Source organism: Fringilla coelebs, assembly GCF_963513975.1.
Source record: "Fringilla coelebs genome assembly, chromosome: 1".
Lineage (NCBI taxonomy): Eukaryota > Metazoa > Chordata > Aves > Passeriformes > Fringillidae > Fringilla > Fringilla coelebs.
The window spans coordinates 57,143,185-57,160,121 of NC_140028.1; the positions used below are offsets into that span (position 1 = coordinate 57,143,185).

Here is a 16,937-nt window from a genome sequence, read left to right on the forward strand (position 1 = left end):
TATCGTTGATAAGCTTTCAAATATTTAGAAAATAAAATGAAAGTTTGAGTTTTTTTGAGGATGACAGATACATTTTAAAGACACATGAGGATCTAGCCTTACAAATGTAGTGATACTATTTAACATATTAGTTGAGTTACCTTCCATAACTAATGAAACACTGTTCTTCCAAAATTAGGTTTTCTATTTGATGCAGATTCTGAAACTGATCCAAGTTGTATGAGTATAGAAATTGAAAAATAGATTATACAAAATCCCAGGGCTGAGTTGATGTCATTGTAAACTATTTCCATGTAGGACTTATTAAAGAAATATAATTTTGTGTAAATCTATTAGAGAAATAGAGTTATTAGAGTTAAGTTTTGCAGCTTAAGATTTTACCTATTTATGTGGGTTTTTTTAACCAATTACCAGGCTTAAAAACATAAATAACCCTAGGGGTTTGGGAAGGGTACTCCCCAGTTTAGTTCTCCCACCCAGACTCAAAACCACACTGCTGCTCACTTGTTCCCCCCCTTCCCCCCCCCCTTCCCACTCCTTTGGAATGGAGTTGAGAATTGGAGGCACAAAAGCTGAAATCATGGGTTGAGATAAGAATGATTTACTAGAAACAGCAGTGAGACAGAAAAATGAACAGTACCAGCAGCACAAAGAAACAATTTACATGGAAAAGCCTGCAACAATATCCGGCTCTTCCCCACCAGGCTTTCTCCCCGGTGGAAGAAGAGTTCCTTACTCCTGCCCTGGCAATGAGTGAGGTGGAGTGGAATAACATCTGGGCCTTGCCACACACCTCTCCTGCTTACTGTGAAAAATTAACCCTGTCCTGGCTGAAACTAGGACAGGGCAAGAACAGTTTATGGTAAAAATTGAGCAGTTAAGGTTAATATTTTTATTTGTACTATTTATACACTGGTCTAAAATATTTCTCTTCATTTTAAGGTAACTGAGCTGCACAATATCAAAAATATAACCAGATTGCCTCGAGAGACAAAGAAGCATGCAGTGGCAATTATCTTTCATGATGAGACATCAAAGACATTTGCGTGTGAGTCAGGTAAGTAATTGGTGCTTCATCTCTAGCTTGAAGAAATCAAGTTGCACATCAAAGTCTGGCTCGGATGAATTAACTCACAGTGCCAGAAAGAAATTCTTAGCTTAAAGAAATCTGTGGTAAACAAAAAACTTTGGAGTTTGGGGTTCAGGTCTTTTGGGGTTTGGTAGGGTTTTTTTTAATATATGGTGAGAGGTATTAGGGGTGATACAGAGCTCTTTTTTCCATTATTTTTCTTTGCATGCAGATGGTTTAAAGACTGGAGGCTTCCAGCTAAACTTGTAAATCCTAGTAAAAAATAACCTGTAAGATGTTATTAAGTCAAGATGTGAAACATTCTTTTTTTAACAAGCTTTGCTATAGGCAGTTACTAAACTAATAATTATCATGCCATTGCAAATAAGTAGCAAATACCAGCTAAAACCTCAGGATATTTTAAAGCAGGCTGTCAAGCAGTCTGTGGTCTGAATGACTCCACAGCATAATGACTGGACTAGCACAGAACAAGACTTGGGCATTAGAGTACACAGTGGCAGGCAGTCACTTGTGAGACACCGAGCATTGCACAGTTAAAGTGTGCTATTTTCTTATTTGAAAGTACAATTGTACACATCTGTGTCCGAGGGTATATTTTAACAGAAAAAAAGTTTTTAAAATAGTGGGAAATTCTTCAATGATAAAGTTTGTGCTTTTTTAGTGGCATATTTGAAACTTTACATTTTAGAAGTTTATGCCAGTAATACTATATATATATATATATATATATATATATATATATATATATATATATATATGTACACATGTGTGTGTGTATATATATATATGTTGGTTTTGTTTTTTTAAAATAAATATGTAGCATTATGTATATATGGTGAAGGGCCAAGAAGAAAAGCCATATGATGAGTGACTGAAGTTACTTGGTCTGGAGAAGAGGAAACTGAGGGGAGTCTGTAACTTCCTTTTGAGGGGAAGAGGAGAGGCAGACACTGATCTCTTCTCTGTGGTGATCAGTGACAGGACCCCAGGGAGTGGCCTGAAGTTGTGTCAAGGGACTTTTAGGTTGGAATTAGGGAAAGGTTTTTCATCCTGAGGGTAAGTTTAGCTCTGGAAAAGCCTCTGCAGGGAAGTGATGACAGCACCAGCCTGACAGGGTTCAAGAAGCATTTGGAAAATACTTTTGGGCACATGGTGTGACTCTTGGCAATGTCCTGCACAGGGCCAGGGGTTAACTCTATGATCCTTGTGGATCCCATCCAACTCTGGATATTCTATGATTCTATATCAATATTATCATAGAAACATTGCATCATGTACAGTCTAAATAATAAATTAAATACAGTGAAACAACACCTGAGAAATGTGGAGGAGGTTAAAAGTGTGCAAGGTTATGAATTATGTAGCTTTTAGATCGGGTATTGCAAACAGTAATATGTATATTCCATCATGAAAGATAGATTGACTTTTTTTTGATAATTAATTTAAGTTTAGAGACACCCATAGAAAATCTGTGTCTGTCTACAACTGGTTTAAGTGATCATTAGATAAGCAGTCCACATTGAAGATTTTGAACTCTAGTCTGTAGAATTGATAGTGACTCTATATGATGATTAATAATCGAATGAAAACATTTTAATTGTATTCCAACAGCACTGAAGTCAGTCCTGTGGAAATTTTTCCATTTGCCTATGCATGCATTTCCCTTCTTTCCTAATGAAATCTTGTTCCTTCTCTAGAATTACTGTGGTTCAGGTATATTTGAAAAGAGTGACAGCAAGTCATGACTTCAGAATTCTTTCACCAAAGAAAGGACAAACCTAGGAAAGTTCAGCATGCCTGGCCCACTCATTCCTTTCTCCTTAACCTTGAACCCAGCTGTACATACAAGGCACATGTAGTACCGTAAGGTTCTAGCAGGGTGTCAGTATGACATGCCCTCCCTTTATGCCCTATATAAAAGTGTGTTTTGAGTGGACAGAACCCTGGGTGAAGTGGCAAACAAGTGGAGGGCTTGTGGACAGAGAACAAAGTCCAGACCAAGAGAGGTTATGTAGTAGGTGTCTGCTCTAGACCTTCTCATCAACAAGAGAAGGCAGATGAAGCAATCTTGGGGCAGGTGGAAAAAGCCTTATAGTCCCAGGCATTGGTATTCCTGGGTGACTTTAACCTCAGCAGTAACTACTGCAAGGCCAATAAGGCTGAACACAAGCAATCCAGATTTCTGAAACAGATTGAAGACAATTCCTTGATACATATGATCAATAGTGTGATGAGGGGAGATGTTTGTTCAGGGACGTGCTTGGCAGGATCCTGTGGATCCTTGAAGGGCAAAGGAGCCCAGGAGAGCTATCCAGTCTGCAAGGACAGCATCCTCTGAGCACAAGAACTGTTCTCCCCATTCAGAAGACAAGCTTTACAGAAGATGAGTGTGAATGGATGTGGAGCTCCTGACTTGCTCAAACACACACAAAAAAACCTACAATGAAGCAGCGACTACTTGGGAGGGATACAGAGGTATTGTCTATTTACATAGGAATGGAGTTCAGCAAGCTCCAGCTCAGGGAAGTGCAAGATAGAAAATGTTCCTTAAAGTACATCAGGAGTAAGATAAAGGCTAAGTAAGCATGGCCCTATTGCTTGCTGTAACAATTGACATACTAAAAAGGGTTATGAGAAAGGCTAAGGTACCTTTCATACTGTGGTTTTTACTTGCAAGGCTTTTCCTCAGGCCTTCCAGGTCCCTGAGCCCCTGAACTCAATGAAGTATCCCTGGCAGAGGAAGGCATAGGGAGGCATCACTTAAATCACCTGGATTTCATACAAAAGTAAGTGGACCTTGATTGTCAAGAATGACAAGAAGGAGGATCCAGATAACTGTACTCCAGTCAGCTCACCTCGGACCCTGAGAACACTGCTGGAGCAAATCCCATGTAAACACATGAAGGACAGCAAGGTGAATGGAAGAAGAAAAACATTCTTCTCATATGCATATCATGTTTGCCATGATGAAGTGTCTGGCAAAAGAAAGGCAGTGGTTCTTATATACCTTACTTGCAATGGTTTTTGACACCCTCTATAGCTTCCTCCATAGCCCCCAAAACTGGTGGGGCATGGGGTGGATAAAGACACTATAAACTGGACAGAAAATAGATTGGGCTTAACCAAGGTTGTGAAGCCAAGCTTGCAGCCAGGAGATAGTGGATCTCTCAGAGTCAGTGCTGGGACCAATACCATTCAATGTCTTCATTGACAATCTGCATGATGGGGTGGAGGGTACTCTCAGCTGATTTGCCGGTGGGGGTGACCCAAACTGAGAAGGCAGGGCTGCTGTCAGAGGGACAGGCTGGAGAAATGGGCTGACATAAACCCTGCGACGCTCAGCAAGAATAAAAGCTCTTTGCCCTGGTTTGTGGTAATCCCAGCCACAAGGCAGGCTTGGTGCCAGTTGTTGGGCAGCAGCTCTGCAGAAAAGGCTCTGAGGTTGTGGTGCACAGCATGCCCTGGACAGCGTCAGTAAGGGTACTGGAAAGTGATCCTTCCCTTTTCCTCAGCACTTGTAGGACCACATCTAGACTGCCATGTCCAGTTTTGTGCACTCAGCACAATATTGACATACAGGAGTGAACCCAGGGAGGGCACCAGGAGACAGGAGCACATGACACATGAAAGGAGACTGAGGGCTTATTCAACCTGGAGAAAAAATGTTTCAGAGGATCTTATTGCTTATGTGATCTGAGAATACAGAGAAGATTGAGCCATAAAAGCATCAAATACCTGGCTGCTTCTGAAAGACTGCAAATCTTGGCTGTGAGCAATGTGGAGCTTCAATCAGTTTGCCTTTCTCCATGCCTTCAGTCTGTCTAAGCAGTACAGATTGCATCACATCTATCAGATGAGAAAGATACACAGTTTTGTTTTGCTAAAATCTGACTCTCTTTAACTCCAAATCTTTTGTTTTATGAACTAGGAAGATGGGGTCCAAAACCAAATTTAGTTCCCAAGTCATTTCCACAGTGAATTCTGTCATCTCACAAGGAACTGTTACCATCTTTACCGCTGTTGAAATGTGCCAAGTACTTGGCTTTCCTGTATGAAACTTAACAAAGTTAAAGGAATGTTTGAAGAACTTGCTTCTTATTTAAAATGGGTTCCTTTTCTTCTCTTGTTTAGTGGCACTTATGTGTATGGAAAAATACACGGACTTTTACAGCCTCACAGTGAATAGTGATGTACACAAAATGGTGTTTATTTTGGCAAATCTCTTGCCACTTCTTTGGTTAATAACCTTACTAATCCCTCTTTTTCTGGTGGCTTCAGCATCAAGAAAACACTCAAGAGGTTTTGACTCAAGGCAAAAATCTCCTAGAATCATAACTGCTTGACCTTGAATTTTTTAGGACTGCAGAGTTTTATAATGTGGATTTTTTTTTTGCCATGAAGCCTCTGAATATATAGAAGCAGATACCTTGTTTCTTATCCTCTTGACTTCCAGAGGCAGATGGAAGGAGAGTAACATTAAGCCCTTCTGCTGAGCATAGAGTCACCAATTTTTTGGAGACAAGGAGAAAGGAATACTCAAAGCTGAGTTGATTTTAGGGACTGAACAATGTGAGGTAGGGGTTTTGTCAGTGTTGCACCATAAAATGATTTTAAATAAAGGTATCATTTTGGTTTTGATAGTATGAGCTGATGCCTTCTCCTCTGCGCTGTCTTAAAGTGCCAAAAAGCAGCACATTTTTCTGGCACATAGCTTTCTTAATTGTGGAATTAAGCACAATAAAATACTATTCTGTTTTAAAATAGGTCTCTAAAGATGCAGAACACTTCGGCTCTCCACAGAGAGCCTGAGAGCTGTGATACCAGCCCACTGGGTGTGCTGGCTCAGAGCCTGTGTTTTTTTCCTAAGCTCCTGCAGCTTTTAGTCCCTCATCTTGCTTATTTTCTTCAAGGCAGCTACTGGCAAATCTGAGCTCTGGGTGGGCTGTAACCCCTATATTTACATTACAATTTCAGCAAATTAGTAATCTGAGATGCATCTAATTGTTGGTAATCTTCATTTGCTAATGAAAACATTCTACAGAAAAACAAATCAGAATCCTCCATATGCTTTTGTTATCACCTACCCATCACTACCACCAGTGCTCCCAAAATCTACAACAGCTGTAGAAATGTGTTCCATTCTGAAGCCCTATTGAAATATTTTGAAGAGCAAATCAATCTCATGTACTACAGTTCCCTGAATAAAAGCATGGGATAACAAGTCTTTAAAGAAGAATTATCCCTTTTCAGGAAGAAAAGGAAGCTTCTTGCTGTCACTATATCTGTTTCTGACATCTCTAAGGGGCAGAAACTTGTGACTTTGGTGATTAGCAAGCACCATTTCAAAATTCTCTGGTACCATGAGAATTGTTTCAGTGGAAGTAAACTAATGGGAAGGCAGGGCTGATTAACTAACATGAAAAGTAGTCTATAACTCAGTGAACCTACCAGAGACTTTAAAGCATGGGAATTCTTCTTCAAACTGTGGGAAATTGCTGCTGCCCTAACAAGGAACATGCTATGATCTCAATTTGAGCCTTCCTGAATATTGTGTGAAAGTTATTGCCTTTAAGGGAATATTTGTGTGTGTGTTTTTTGGGTTTTTTTTAATTAAGAATTATGAAATTCTGGGGGGTTTTGTCTTCATACTGAAGTGTATAATCAAGCAAGTGGAGAAGGTATTTTAGCTCTGGATTCCAGCTGCTGGGCTTGACATGCTGACTTTTCTCGATACCTTTACTATAAAAGTTGTTGGGTTGCATCTTGTTTGGTTGGAGACCTTTTGTTATTGTTGTTGAGTTTTTTCCTTCAGGTAGGTGTGCTGTCACTTGTTGTGTAGTTACAGCCATGCCTGGGTGAATGTATCTGCTAAGACGATCTTCTTCCTGCAAGCCTGGTGTCTGTAATGTGACTGTAAGACAAGTCTGAACTGAGAGAGGTGTTCTGAAATGCCCTTTAAACTCTCACAAAACTTCTAGATGTGATGCAGTGAGCAATGGTGGCTGTGCAGGACCAGCAATAAAATGAAATTGGAGGGCATGAGTACTGATTTAATCTAGAATTTTATGGTGCTGTTTTGGAAGATGCTAGCATGATGAGGATTGTGCCTGAATAATAGCTAGCTTTTAAGGAATGCTGTTTCTGATTTGCACTAGTCAGGGACAGACCATATGGGAGCTTGATTTTTCTTTTAGTGATGACAGCAAAATCAAAATACTAAGTGATACCAATCCCTGGGCATTTTATGCTTAGTGGCCCCTCCAGTACAGGTTTGTGCAAAATCTATTCTGATGTCTAAATGACAGAATGTGATGAAAACTGATGAACTTTTAAACCTAGTTCTTAAAAAATAAAAACAAAAAAAATTAAAATGAAGGGAGTTAAAAATATTATGGAGATAGAGATAAGAGAGACAAATAGAGCTGAGAGGTGATTCTGGTGATTTGAGAATAGAATGAGTTGTGACATGAGGGACAAAATCACATTTGTGACATAAGGAGCAAAATTAAGAGAAATCTTAAAAATGCCACTGTTAAGCAAAGCAGATAGCCCCTAGGATACTGACCTTTTTCTGTGTTCTCTTCAGTACAATGCCCCACTCTGTATAGAAGCAGATTAATTGAAGGGGTTTCTTTCTTCCCAGGCATGCATGAACTGCAGCTCTAGAGTCATTACAACCAAGAAATATCCTCATTATTTTTAAGAGATTATACTTTGGCTTTTCCTTAAAATGTTTGCTATTCAAGTCCTGGGGAAAATAGAATTGGGTTATTGCAAAGTGTCTATCAGTTACTCTATTTGAAACTTCTGGTTTAGAGATTTATGCATTCATGTGGTTGTTTTGGCTCAATTCACCATTTTTATTTATTGAATGTCTTGCTTCTGTGATGGTTACCCTGATAAAGCTCTTTTATACACCTGCAACATAAACAGGCTTTTTCTTCCATATTCTTGTGCTTCAGCTTCTTTTGAGTGCAAACTGTGATAATCAAGTTTTGTCATAACTCTCCAAAAAAAGTTTTACTTTGTTTAAATTGAAAGTCTGTTGGTGTCAAGTGGCAATGTGGGTTTTTTCTAAGTTTGTATGTGTTTTGATTTTTAAATCTGTTTTTGCCATTTGTTGGTGTTGCTTTCTTTTCTTAAAAAAAAACACAGTGGTGGTATCATATGAAAAGGAACAAGTTCATTTCATTGTACTGAAAAAGCTTTTGGACTATTAGCAAATTACTACTGATTATGAGTTGGGCTTTTTCTCCTTGATAGTTTTCACAAGCACAACCACTATGTACTGAAAGAGCTTAACAGATATCAGTGGAGTATTAGATGCAATTCATAGCACTGTATCCTTTGACAGTTAGGAAGCCTGGAGGTTTTGCATTAAAATTACTGTGAAACTTTTGAGACTTTGAGATGAACCATCAGTGCTCATACTTGCTGCTATAACTAACAATACAAATGGCTATATAGGCTTTAAAAATAAAGCTTAAAAATAAAATTAATATTGATATTTTAAAATAACCAGATTGAAATTCCCGTTTTTGCTCTTATTTTTGTGACTTTGAAGCTCCAGGATCATAGAGGCGGTGAAAGGGAAGAACAGCTTCCTAAATACTGTTTGGGCAGTGGAAAGAATAATACAAAGTTCACATTTTGGATACAGAAAAATAAACCCAAGTAGTTGAAACTATTCTGAACCATGGTATATTTCACTTTTAATGTGTCAGGGATTGTTGTATGAAAATTTATGACCCCAGCTTGAAAATTTATGACCCCAGCTTTTGTATTTTCTGGTTTTGTTTGTTTATACTGAGAGGGAAAGGAACCTGCACTCCCCAGAAAGCATATGGCCCATTGGAGATCAGATACATGCTCTCACTTCCTTATGTAGCACATTGTCTGAGATCTAAAAAAGAGTGAAAAGACAGGCATTTCATGAAGTTGAATATGTTGCTCTGGATTCTTACATTCTCCCTTTTTTATCCCAATTTTTGAAACAGTATCCACTTTCATGGCAAAATTCAGTCTGAGTCATGATAATGTTAAAATTTCCTTAGAATGCATACCCTTTTATTCTGGGCAAATAGTTTCCTTTTCAGTATTGATGAGTTTTAGTTTCTTTTTTTTTTTTTTTCCCTATAAATAGGCATCTCTGTTCTGACTTTAATCTATGTAAAGTTGAAGTATTTGGATTCTGCCTATCATTGCTCTTGGTTGCCAGTTATCCTAATTTTTCTTGGTTGTCTGTCTGAACTACAGTGTTACAATTTTCTGACACATACTGGTAATATGTATTACTGGCAAGTGGAATTAACGCAGAAAATTATGCTCTGTCTTCCAGACATAGCTGTTGATGGATCTGGTTCTACACTGTTACTTTCCATCCTTTTCAGTCACTTCTAGGTTATTAATTGACTGCAGACTTAGTTCTAAAATTATTTAAATGATATTTTGGGAAGACAAACTCATATTTTCATCTTTTTTTAGTAGAATGCTAAATTTGAAAACAGTAGACACACAAAATGGTCACCATCTTTTCAGCACTTCTTCCATGTAGGGCCCTGAGCCAGGAATGCTGCTGCATTCTCAGTTTATAGGGCAAATGTGGGACAGGAAGGAAATAAGGTTAACTTCCAGCAGGAGCATGCACAGGTGCTGTGACAAGCTAAGGAGGAAAGCTGTGACGTTTCTAAATGCAGGAATTGGGAAAGGTAAACTTGCTCAAAGACTGCAGTCTTCGGGGAACCCTAAAGTTTAGACTGTGAAAGTCAAAACCTTTGGAGACTGAAATGTGTTTTGGTTTCCTAAATTTTGATTATGTAGTTGTGTAAATTGCAGAGGTGATAAGGATTTAGTTGCCCTTGCTGTTCACATACTGTAAACTTGTCTGGAGACCCTTTAATAATATCTAACATAGTGGGTCTGTATAGGTGCTCCCCATATTTGGAAAGTCGTGACAGCCAAGTCTAGTCCCAGGTGACTGGGGGAGTAAAGAAACATTGCATCCATCTTTCCAAAAGGTAGAAATTAGGACCCTGGTAGCTACTGATCCCCCAAGCCATTCTGTGATCCTCAGTAGAGAAGTATTATTCATTTGTCCTGGACAAATATATTGAAGTGTAGACACCATAAGTGCTTTCCTTATCGCAGTTTTACTTGAAGGTATTGAAATCTATATGAAATATAAACTGTTCTCATAGGAACAAAGATAGCTAAGATAATGATGAATTATCTATTTTAGAGTGCATGTAGAACTTCTTGAGAATAAAAGTTAGGAAAAAAATCTTCCTGCCTGCAGAAAGTCAGCAAGTTCAGAAGACAAAGAGAAGAGATCAAGAAGATTTCAACTTCATCTGGTAGATGATGCAAGGTCAGCACCATCTTGAATAGTGAATTTAGAGTGACTAGGAGAAATGCAAGAGTCTCAAACCTCTGCCCTGGAAGTTCAACCTACAGTTGCCCTTCCAAGTAAGCATGGACTGGAGGTGGGTTAGTGATGCTGAAGTCTGGGATTTCAGGCATGTGAAGTTGTGGAATAGTTTTTTGGACGTTAATAGGAAGTATCCTAGTTCCTCACTTGTTGGTTTTGGTTTGGATTTTTGTACTGGAGAGGGAGAGTTGTAAGCTGTTAAAAATCAATGAACATTTTAGTATCTGCAAGCTCTATGCTTTATACTAGAACAAAGTATATTTCAGTGAGATGACAGAAGCCCATAAAAATGGAGAACAACATGGTCTAACATTTGGCTAAAATAAAAAAAAAAGAGGTTTTCCTTAGCCTCTGGCTGTTTACCTTAAACTGAAATCTGAAATTGCTAGTATGTTGTGCATCTCTGTACAACATTAATTCTTTCTGATCTCATTTTGAGATTCTTAGTGGTTTTGATAAAAGTACCGGGCCATAAATATCTTCTGGTCCTATGAAACGAAGGTATGGAGACTGTTTTGTATAATTTATGCCATAAATTAAGTTAGAATAATTTTTAATCATGTTGTAAGTGTGAAAGTCCAAATGTACTTCCTCTCTTGTAAACACATTTTATTAGAAGGTAAAGTAATAAGATACGACCTACTTTAACATGCCTTCATGCTATCTGCACCTGGTTTGTAAAAATATTGGCCTGCTCTACACTGCCAAAAGGCACTCACATGCAATAATTAAAGGATTACAGAAAACAGTCAGAGAATCTTGATGAGTTTTGTGCATAAAATTTCCTCATATTCTGAGTTGTAATTGGTAGTTTGCAGATGAAGGACTGGGATAACTTCATTAACTGGATGACAAATGAATGTGTCAAAGTCTGGAAAAAATCTCAGGCAGAGAACTTTTCTCTATATTAAACATTTACTATAGATATATATGTGGGTATAGAATCTAACTTTACTAAAATATCCATGTATGGGGTTGTAATATGGAGTCATGCCATGAAACAACACATTGTTCTTGATAAGGGTGAAGTATATAAGCAAACTTTATGTCTTCACTTTAAAATTACTTTTTAAACATCCATGTTACTAAACACTCTGATGTTTGTAGAACAGACTACAATAAGTATTTGTTTCTGTACATGAAGCAAGGTAATTTCTTACTTCCCACAACATAAAAGGCTGTGGGATTTTCTAAAAGACTTTTTGCCATCATCATTGTACTTAAGGTCGCTATTTCCACATGCTGTTCAGGTTTTTAGGTACCTTACCCTGATTTTATTAGGCTGATCATAGAAGTGAATTCTTAACAAACAGCACATTTGATCTCCCAGTGATGGTGATTTCACCATTTCCCTGGATAGCATATTCCACTGCCTGATCACCATTTCAGTGAAGAAACTTTCCTTATATCTAATCTAAACCTCCCCTGGTGCAACTTGAGGCCATTTCCTGGTGGATTGTGCTTTGCCTCTTTAGGGTGTTTTTGACATAATTAAAAGAAACAAAAATATATCAGGAGTTTTATATCAGGTTGAAAAGAGAATGGCATAGTGCATATAGTTGAAGCTAGAACAAAAGCCTGTCTTTCCATCTTGGTTAGTCAGTCCCATGCATTATGCATGTGGTGTTCTTTAATTGAGTACTTTGTTATAAGGACCTCTGCTGTGGTAGGTACTTGGGAAAAAAGGTGAATGAGAGTTAGTATTTTAAGTAGGGTTTTTTTTTTTGTAAAGCCAGAACAAATGGATTCAATTTCTTTCTAGACTGATACTTTCTAGCACCCAGCACTACAAAATGTAATAGTTTATATTTGTATGCTTTCAAATCCATAACTTCCTGTGTTCTAAAGACTGCAATTTAAAAATAGATTTTAAAATGTTCTTGTTAAAGGGAAATTCAAACAAGATGTTTTCCTTCAAAATTCAGGCAAGACTACAAAGCTGTATCATCAGAGTAGTTATTCTTCCCCAGTCTTTAGGCTTCTGACCCCCATTAACATGATACAACTGCAACTGATGCTGAAATTGTGGATTCTTAAGCAGCCTGCCAGGCAGACAGGCAGATGGGTAGTTTTCTGACAGTGCATTTAGGTCTTGATGCATCTGGATTTACTCAGAAAAGTCTCAACCAGCTCTAAGAATAACACATTTTAGAGCAAATCATGACTTGTCTTGAGACTTATCCCTTAAAACTGCAGAAATGTTAGCACCTTGTTAAGGTGTGTAATCTGCAAAGGGTGTGGTTTTCATTGCCTGATGATGAGAAGAGACAATAAGGAATTATTTTTTTGGTTATGTCTTCATGCCTAGATATAACCAGTCTTGGCTGCAAACCAGCTCTAGTCTGCAAGTAGTGCAGCCTTATATTAGGAAGGCATCAGGTCTGTGCAAATTCCCTGTGCTTCTCAGCTGGTTTGCAGCAGAGTCAATACAAAAACATCATCACCTGCTCTTCCTGGGAAACGTGGTCACAGACCTGCAAGGAGGCAGGGCATCTCAATGGCAATATCCAGGCTGTATTCTTAGGTAAAAGAAGTCTGCGCTACCTCTGTATCCAAGGACAGGAGGAGAAGACACAATAAAAAGTTAATGAATCAAGGTAAGTACAGAGAGTTGTTTGTGAGGTACCAAAACAGGCAAAACAGACTTGGCCTAACTAGCAACAGAGTAGGATAGTGAAAAGCAAAAAAAGAAAAAGATCTGAAAACACTTTTCCACCACCTCTTTCTTCACAGGCTCAACTTAACTCCCAGCTGCTCCCTGAGCAGCACAAGGGGATGGGGAGTGAAGATTGCAGTCAATTCATAATATTTTGTCTCTGCAGGGGTCTGCTCTGGCACCTGAAGCACATCCTCCCACTCCTTCTTTCACACTGGTGTCTGCAGGGCTGTTTCTCTCGTGTTTTCTTTCCTATCATACATTACCATTCCCTAAATGTCTTTTCACACAGGCACTACCAACAGTGGTGATGGGCTCAACTTTGGCTGGAAGCAAGTCTGCTTTGGAGCTGGCTGGAATTGTCTCTGTTCAACATTAGGGCAGATTACGCTGTTTTCTTACACACCTCACTTCTCCAACACACCTCACTACCAAAATCTTGCCATATAAACCCAATACATATATAAAATAATATTAGTGTGTCAAGGGATTGTTAGCAGGTTTAAGATAATGCTTCGTGATTGTGTATGACTTGTCTTCTTTCTTTCTTTCTTTCTTTCTTTCTTTCTTTCTTTCTTTCTTTCTTTCTTTCTTTCTTTCTTTCTTTCTTTCTTTCTTTCTTTCTTTCTTTCTTTCTTTCTTTCTTTCTTTCTTTCTTTCTTTCTTTCTTTCTTTCTTTCTTTCTTTCTTTCTTTCTTTCTTTCTTTCTTTCTTTCTTTCTTTCTTTCTTTCTTTCTTTCTTTCTTCCTTCCTTCCTTCCTTCCTTCCTTCCTTCCTTCCTTCCTTCCTTCCTTCCTTCCTTCCTTCCTTCCTTCCTTCCTTCCTTCCTTCCTTCCTTCCTTCCTTCCTTCCTTCCTTCCTTCCTTCCTTCCTTCCTTCCTTCCTTCCTTCCTTTTTTTTAATTATTATTGGGACTAGCAGTACTAAGGCTCTCAGGTTTTTAATGAATCTGTTTACTTTGGTCATCACTCACCCAATCTCCTAATCCTTTCAGTCTTCTCTTCTGGAAAGTACTAGTATGGGACCTTACTGACTTGGTACCAATGTGCCAGTGGAGATGTACATAGGTGGTGAAATTCTAGACTGTTTCCTTTTTTCCACTTTTTTTTTTTCCACATTAAAAATTTCTCTAAAGGTAATAGAAGATACAATTACTTAACTCATAGCTATTGTGTTTAGTCATATTTCTACTTCCTTTCCCTTTGGGATTAGTGTAAAACCCCATTTGATGTCCACAAGTTTGCTCACCCTGGAGTGGAATCGAGGTATCAGATGAGATAAAAAGGCTTCTGATCATCTACATGGAATATAGGTCAGATCTCCTGGGATTTGTGAATATGTATCCACTCATAAAATTAGATGATTTCTGCAGTTCCTGACCTCTCCTGAGAACAGCATACATTTAGTGACAGCACAAAAATCATGGCATTAATTTATAGATTGAGTTTGAAGTATTGACAAATGATGTATGGTTGGCTGAGCCTGGGGAGGCTTCAATGAAGAACATGATAATTTACTGCTCCAAACCTAAAACACACAATCTATTTTTCATTCTCTGTCACTATTCAGCTTGCATTACATTTGGCTACTTATGGTGTGTAAGGCATATGGGACTGTTGGCAGGTTAACTGTTTCAGGTCTTTTGAAACACTTTCGTCACTGAATGAAAACAACCTGAGAAGAGTTGTGTGTGTAAAAGAGCACAGAAATTTTTGTCTGCTTCTTATGTGCACTTGACCTTGTATTCAGCATTGGATATTCTATTTCACATAGAGTCTAGGCATGGAAACCTTGGCCAAATTTGTGCACATTCAAAAAAATCAAACCAGACCATAACCAAACAAACTAAAGGTAAGCATTCGGTGTTCACTCTCCATCCATCTTCATAACATTTTGAGAGTTTGCCCCCAACCCCTAGAATTATCAGCATTAGCACAGAGCCCCATGGGCTGTTGAGCAATCAGAATGGCCACTGCAGCCAGGGTGATCAGTAGAGCTTCTACACTGGCATTCCACTGCTGTCTAGTTGTTGAGAACTAAAGCAATTTTAAGACTGAACCATGTGGTGGACTGCTGCATGTATGTAGTGATAGGCAAAGACAAGTTTTTATGTGACTCTTGTAAGAATTTTCTTGAGCTGTCCTAGTTTTTATACCTGCAGAGCAAAGCTGCTTAATGCATTGTCACAGCCCATTCAGTTTTTTAATCTCTCTGCCAATAGTTAAGGGGAAAGCATTTTAAACTATGTCTTACTTTTAAGAGCATAAGTAAATAAATTTTAGGTAGAAATAACCCCTAATTTCAATAATTCATGTTGTTCACTTTTCCTGTATTTTAAAAGGCTGCCATGGATATGGTGGATATGCAAATGAATCACTAGTACACCAATTGCAGATATTGCAGTTACTAACTAGTGTATTCCCAGACAGCTGAGATTCCTCTGTTTACAGTAATTGATGATCCTGGCTGTCAGTTCCAAGCAAGGCAGCAATAAATTTCTCAGACAGGACTTGTCCTTTTCCCTAGTAAATAAATTAAAACTTATTTCCTGTATTAATTTTACTCTGTGAGTCAATTTGGGACGTTCAGCCTTAAATTCTCGTAATTCTTATTTTAAGTAAGGCCAAGAAGCAAACTGTGCTTCAGATGTCCAAAGAAGTTTAATTCAATAATCCAAATTTATCAGTCATAATCATTGCTTAATGTAGTTTTAAAGGGCTTTAAAAAAGGCCCCAAAATATGTTGCTTTTCTTCAAATCAGTATGGCATTTAATGCAATTCAGTCTTCTCTATACAAAGATTACAATGTAGGAGGAAAATATGAGTATGTTTTCTGTAATTGCAGAATGTTCAAGAACATTCATACAATGTTTTCACAATCCATACAGATAAATTATCCTGTTTGCTTTAAAAAAGCTTTCCTTTTTCCAATACCTTTCCTCAAGCAGGTCTACTTTTAAAGTTTTAAATTATTTCAACTGCTTCAAACTGCTTCTAAATCTTCCTTGCAAAATCTGAGGTTAAAAGTGAAATTATTCAATGGAAAGCAATCATAGAGAAGCTGCTGTTGCCTTTGAGCGTTTAGTCATTTAGTTAGCTCTGTTTTTCATATTGTTTTCAAACTTATAAAATAGTGTATTAATGTGAAAATAAGGCAAGTAAGGTGACAAATATATGATGACAATGATGACAAATATATTAATTTCCCTCTCCTGCTGAAACAGCTACAATTGGTATGAAAAATTTATATAATAATAAGAAAATGTATGTTCTGATTTGAGAACTTCTTTACATTTTGCTTTAGATTCAGTTTTTATCAATTTGTAAGTGTTCCAGAAGACAAAATAAACATCATATTTGGTTTGAGTTTTGCAGGGATTTGGTGCATCAAACTTGCAGTGCTGTTTGATGGGTTTTGAGGACCATCTCTTGTGACAGTTTCTACTACAAATCAAGCAGGTTTAGGGTTGCTTTGTATTAGATTTTTTTTTTCTGAATTCAGATTGACCAATCATTCATTTCATGCCAGAGTGAAGTCAGAATCAACAATTCTGCTCACAAAAGTAATGCAAATAATTCCAAATGTGTCCAAGTATATTATTAACACATTCATATAGTGTTCTGACATATGTTAGGGGGTTAAGATTCATATTCAATAAAATTTATATGACATGTACTAGTCTTCTAATGTCATATGAAGATTAGAGCTTTACTTTGAATGAAATCTCCATATTAACTGGAATTATGATGAATCTTGGTCTACT

General features: G+C 37.8%; 1 protein-coding gene across 1 annotated transcript in view; it reads left to right on the forward strand.

The window, feature by feature from the left end:
- DOK6 (docking protein 6) overlaps nucleotides 1–16,937 on the forward strand; it is a gene marked incomplete at both ends in the record, with an annotated part of 240,067 nt that overhangs the window by 114,936 nt on the left and 108,194 nt on the right. Inside the window, one exon of the mRNA XM_084213089.1 lies at nucleotides 943–1,057. Coding sequence (XP_084069215.1) covers nucleotides 943–1,057 — 115 coding nt within the window. The remainder of the gene's footprint in view (nucleotides 1–942; nucleotides 1,058–16,937) is intronic.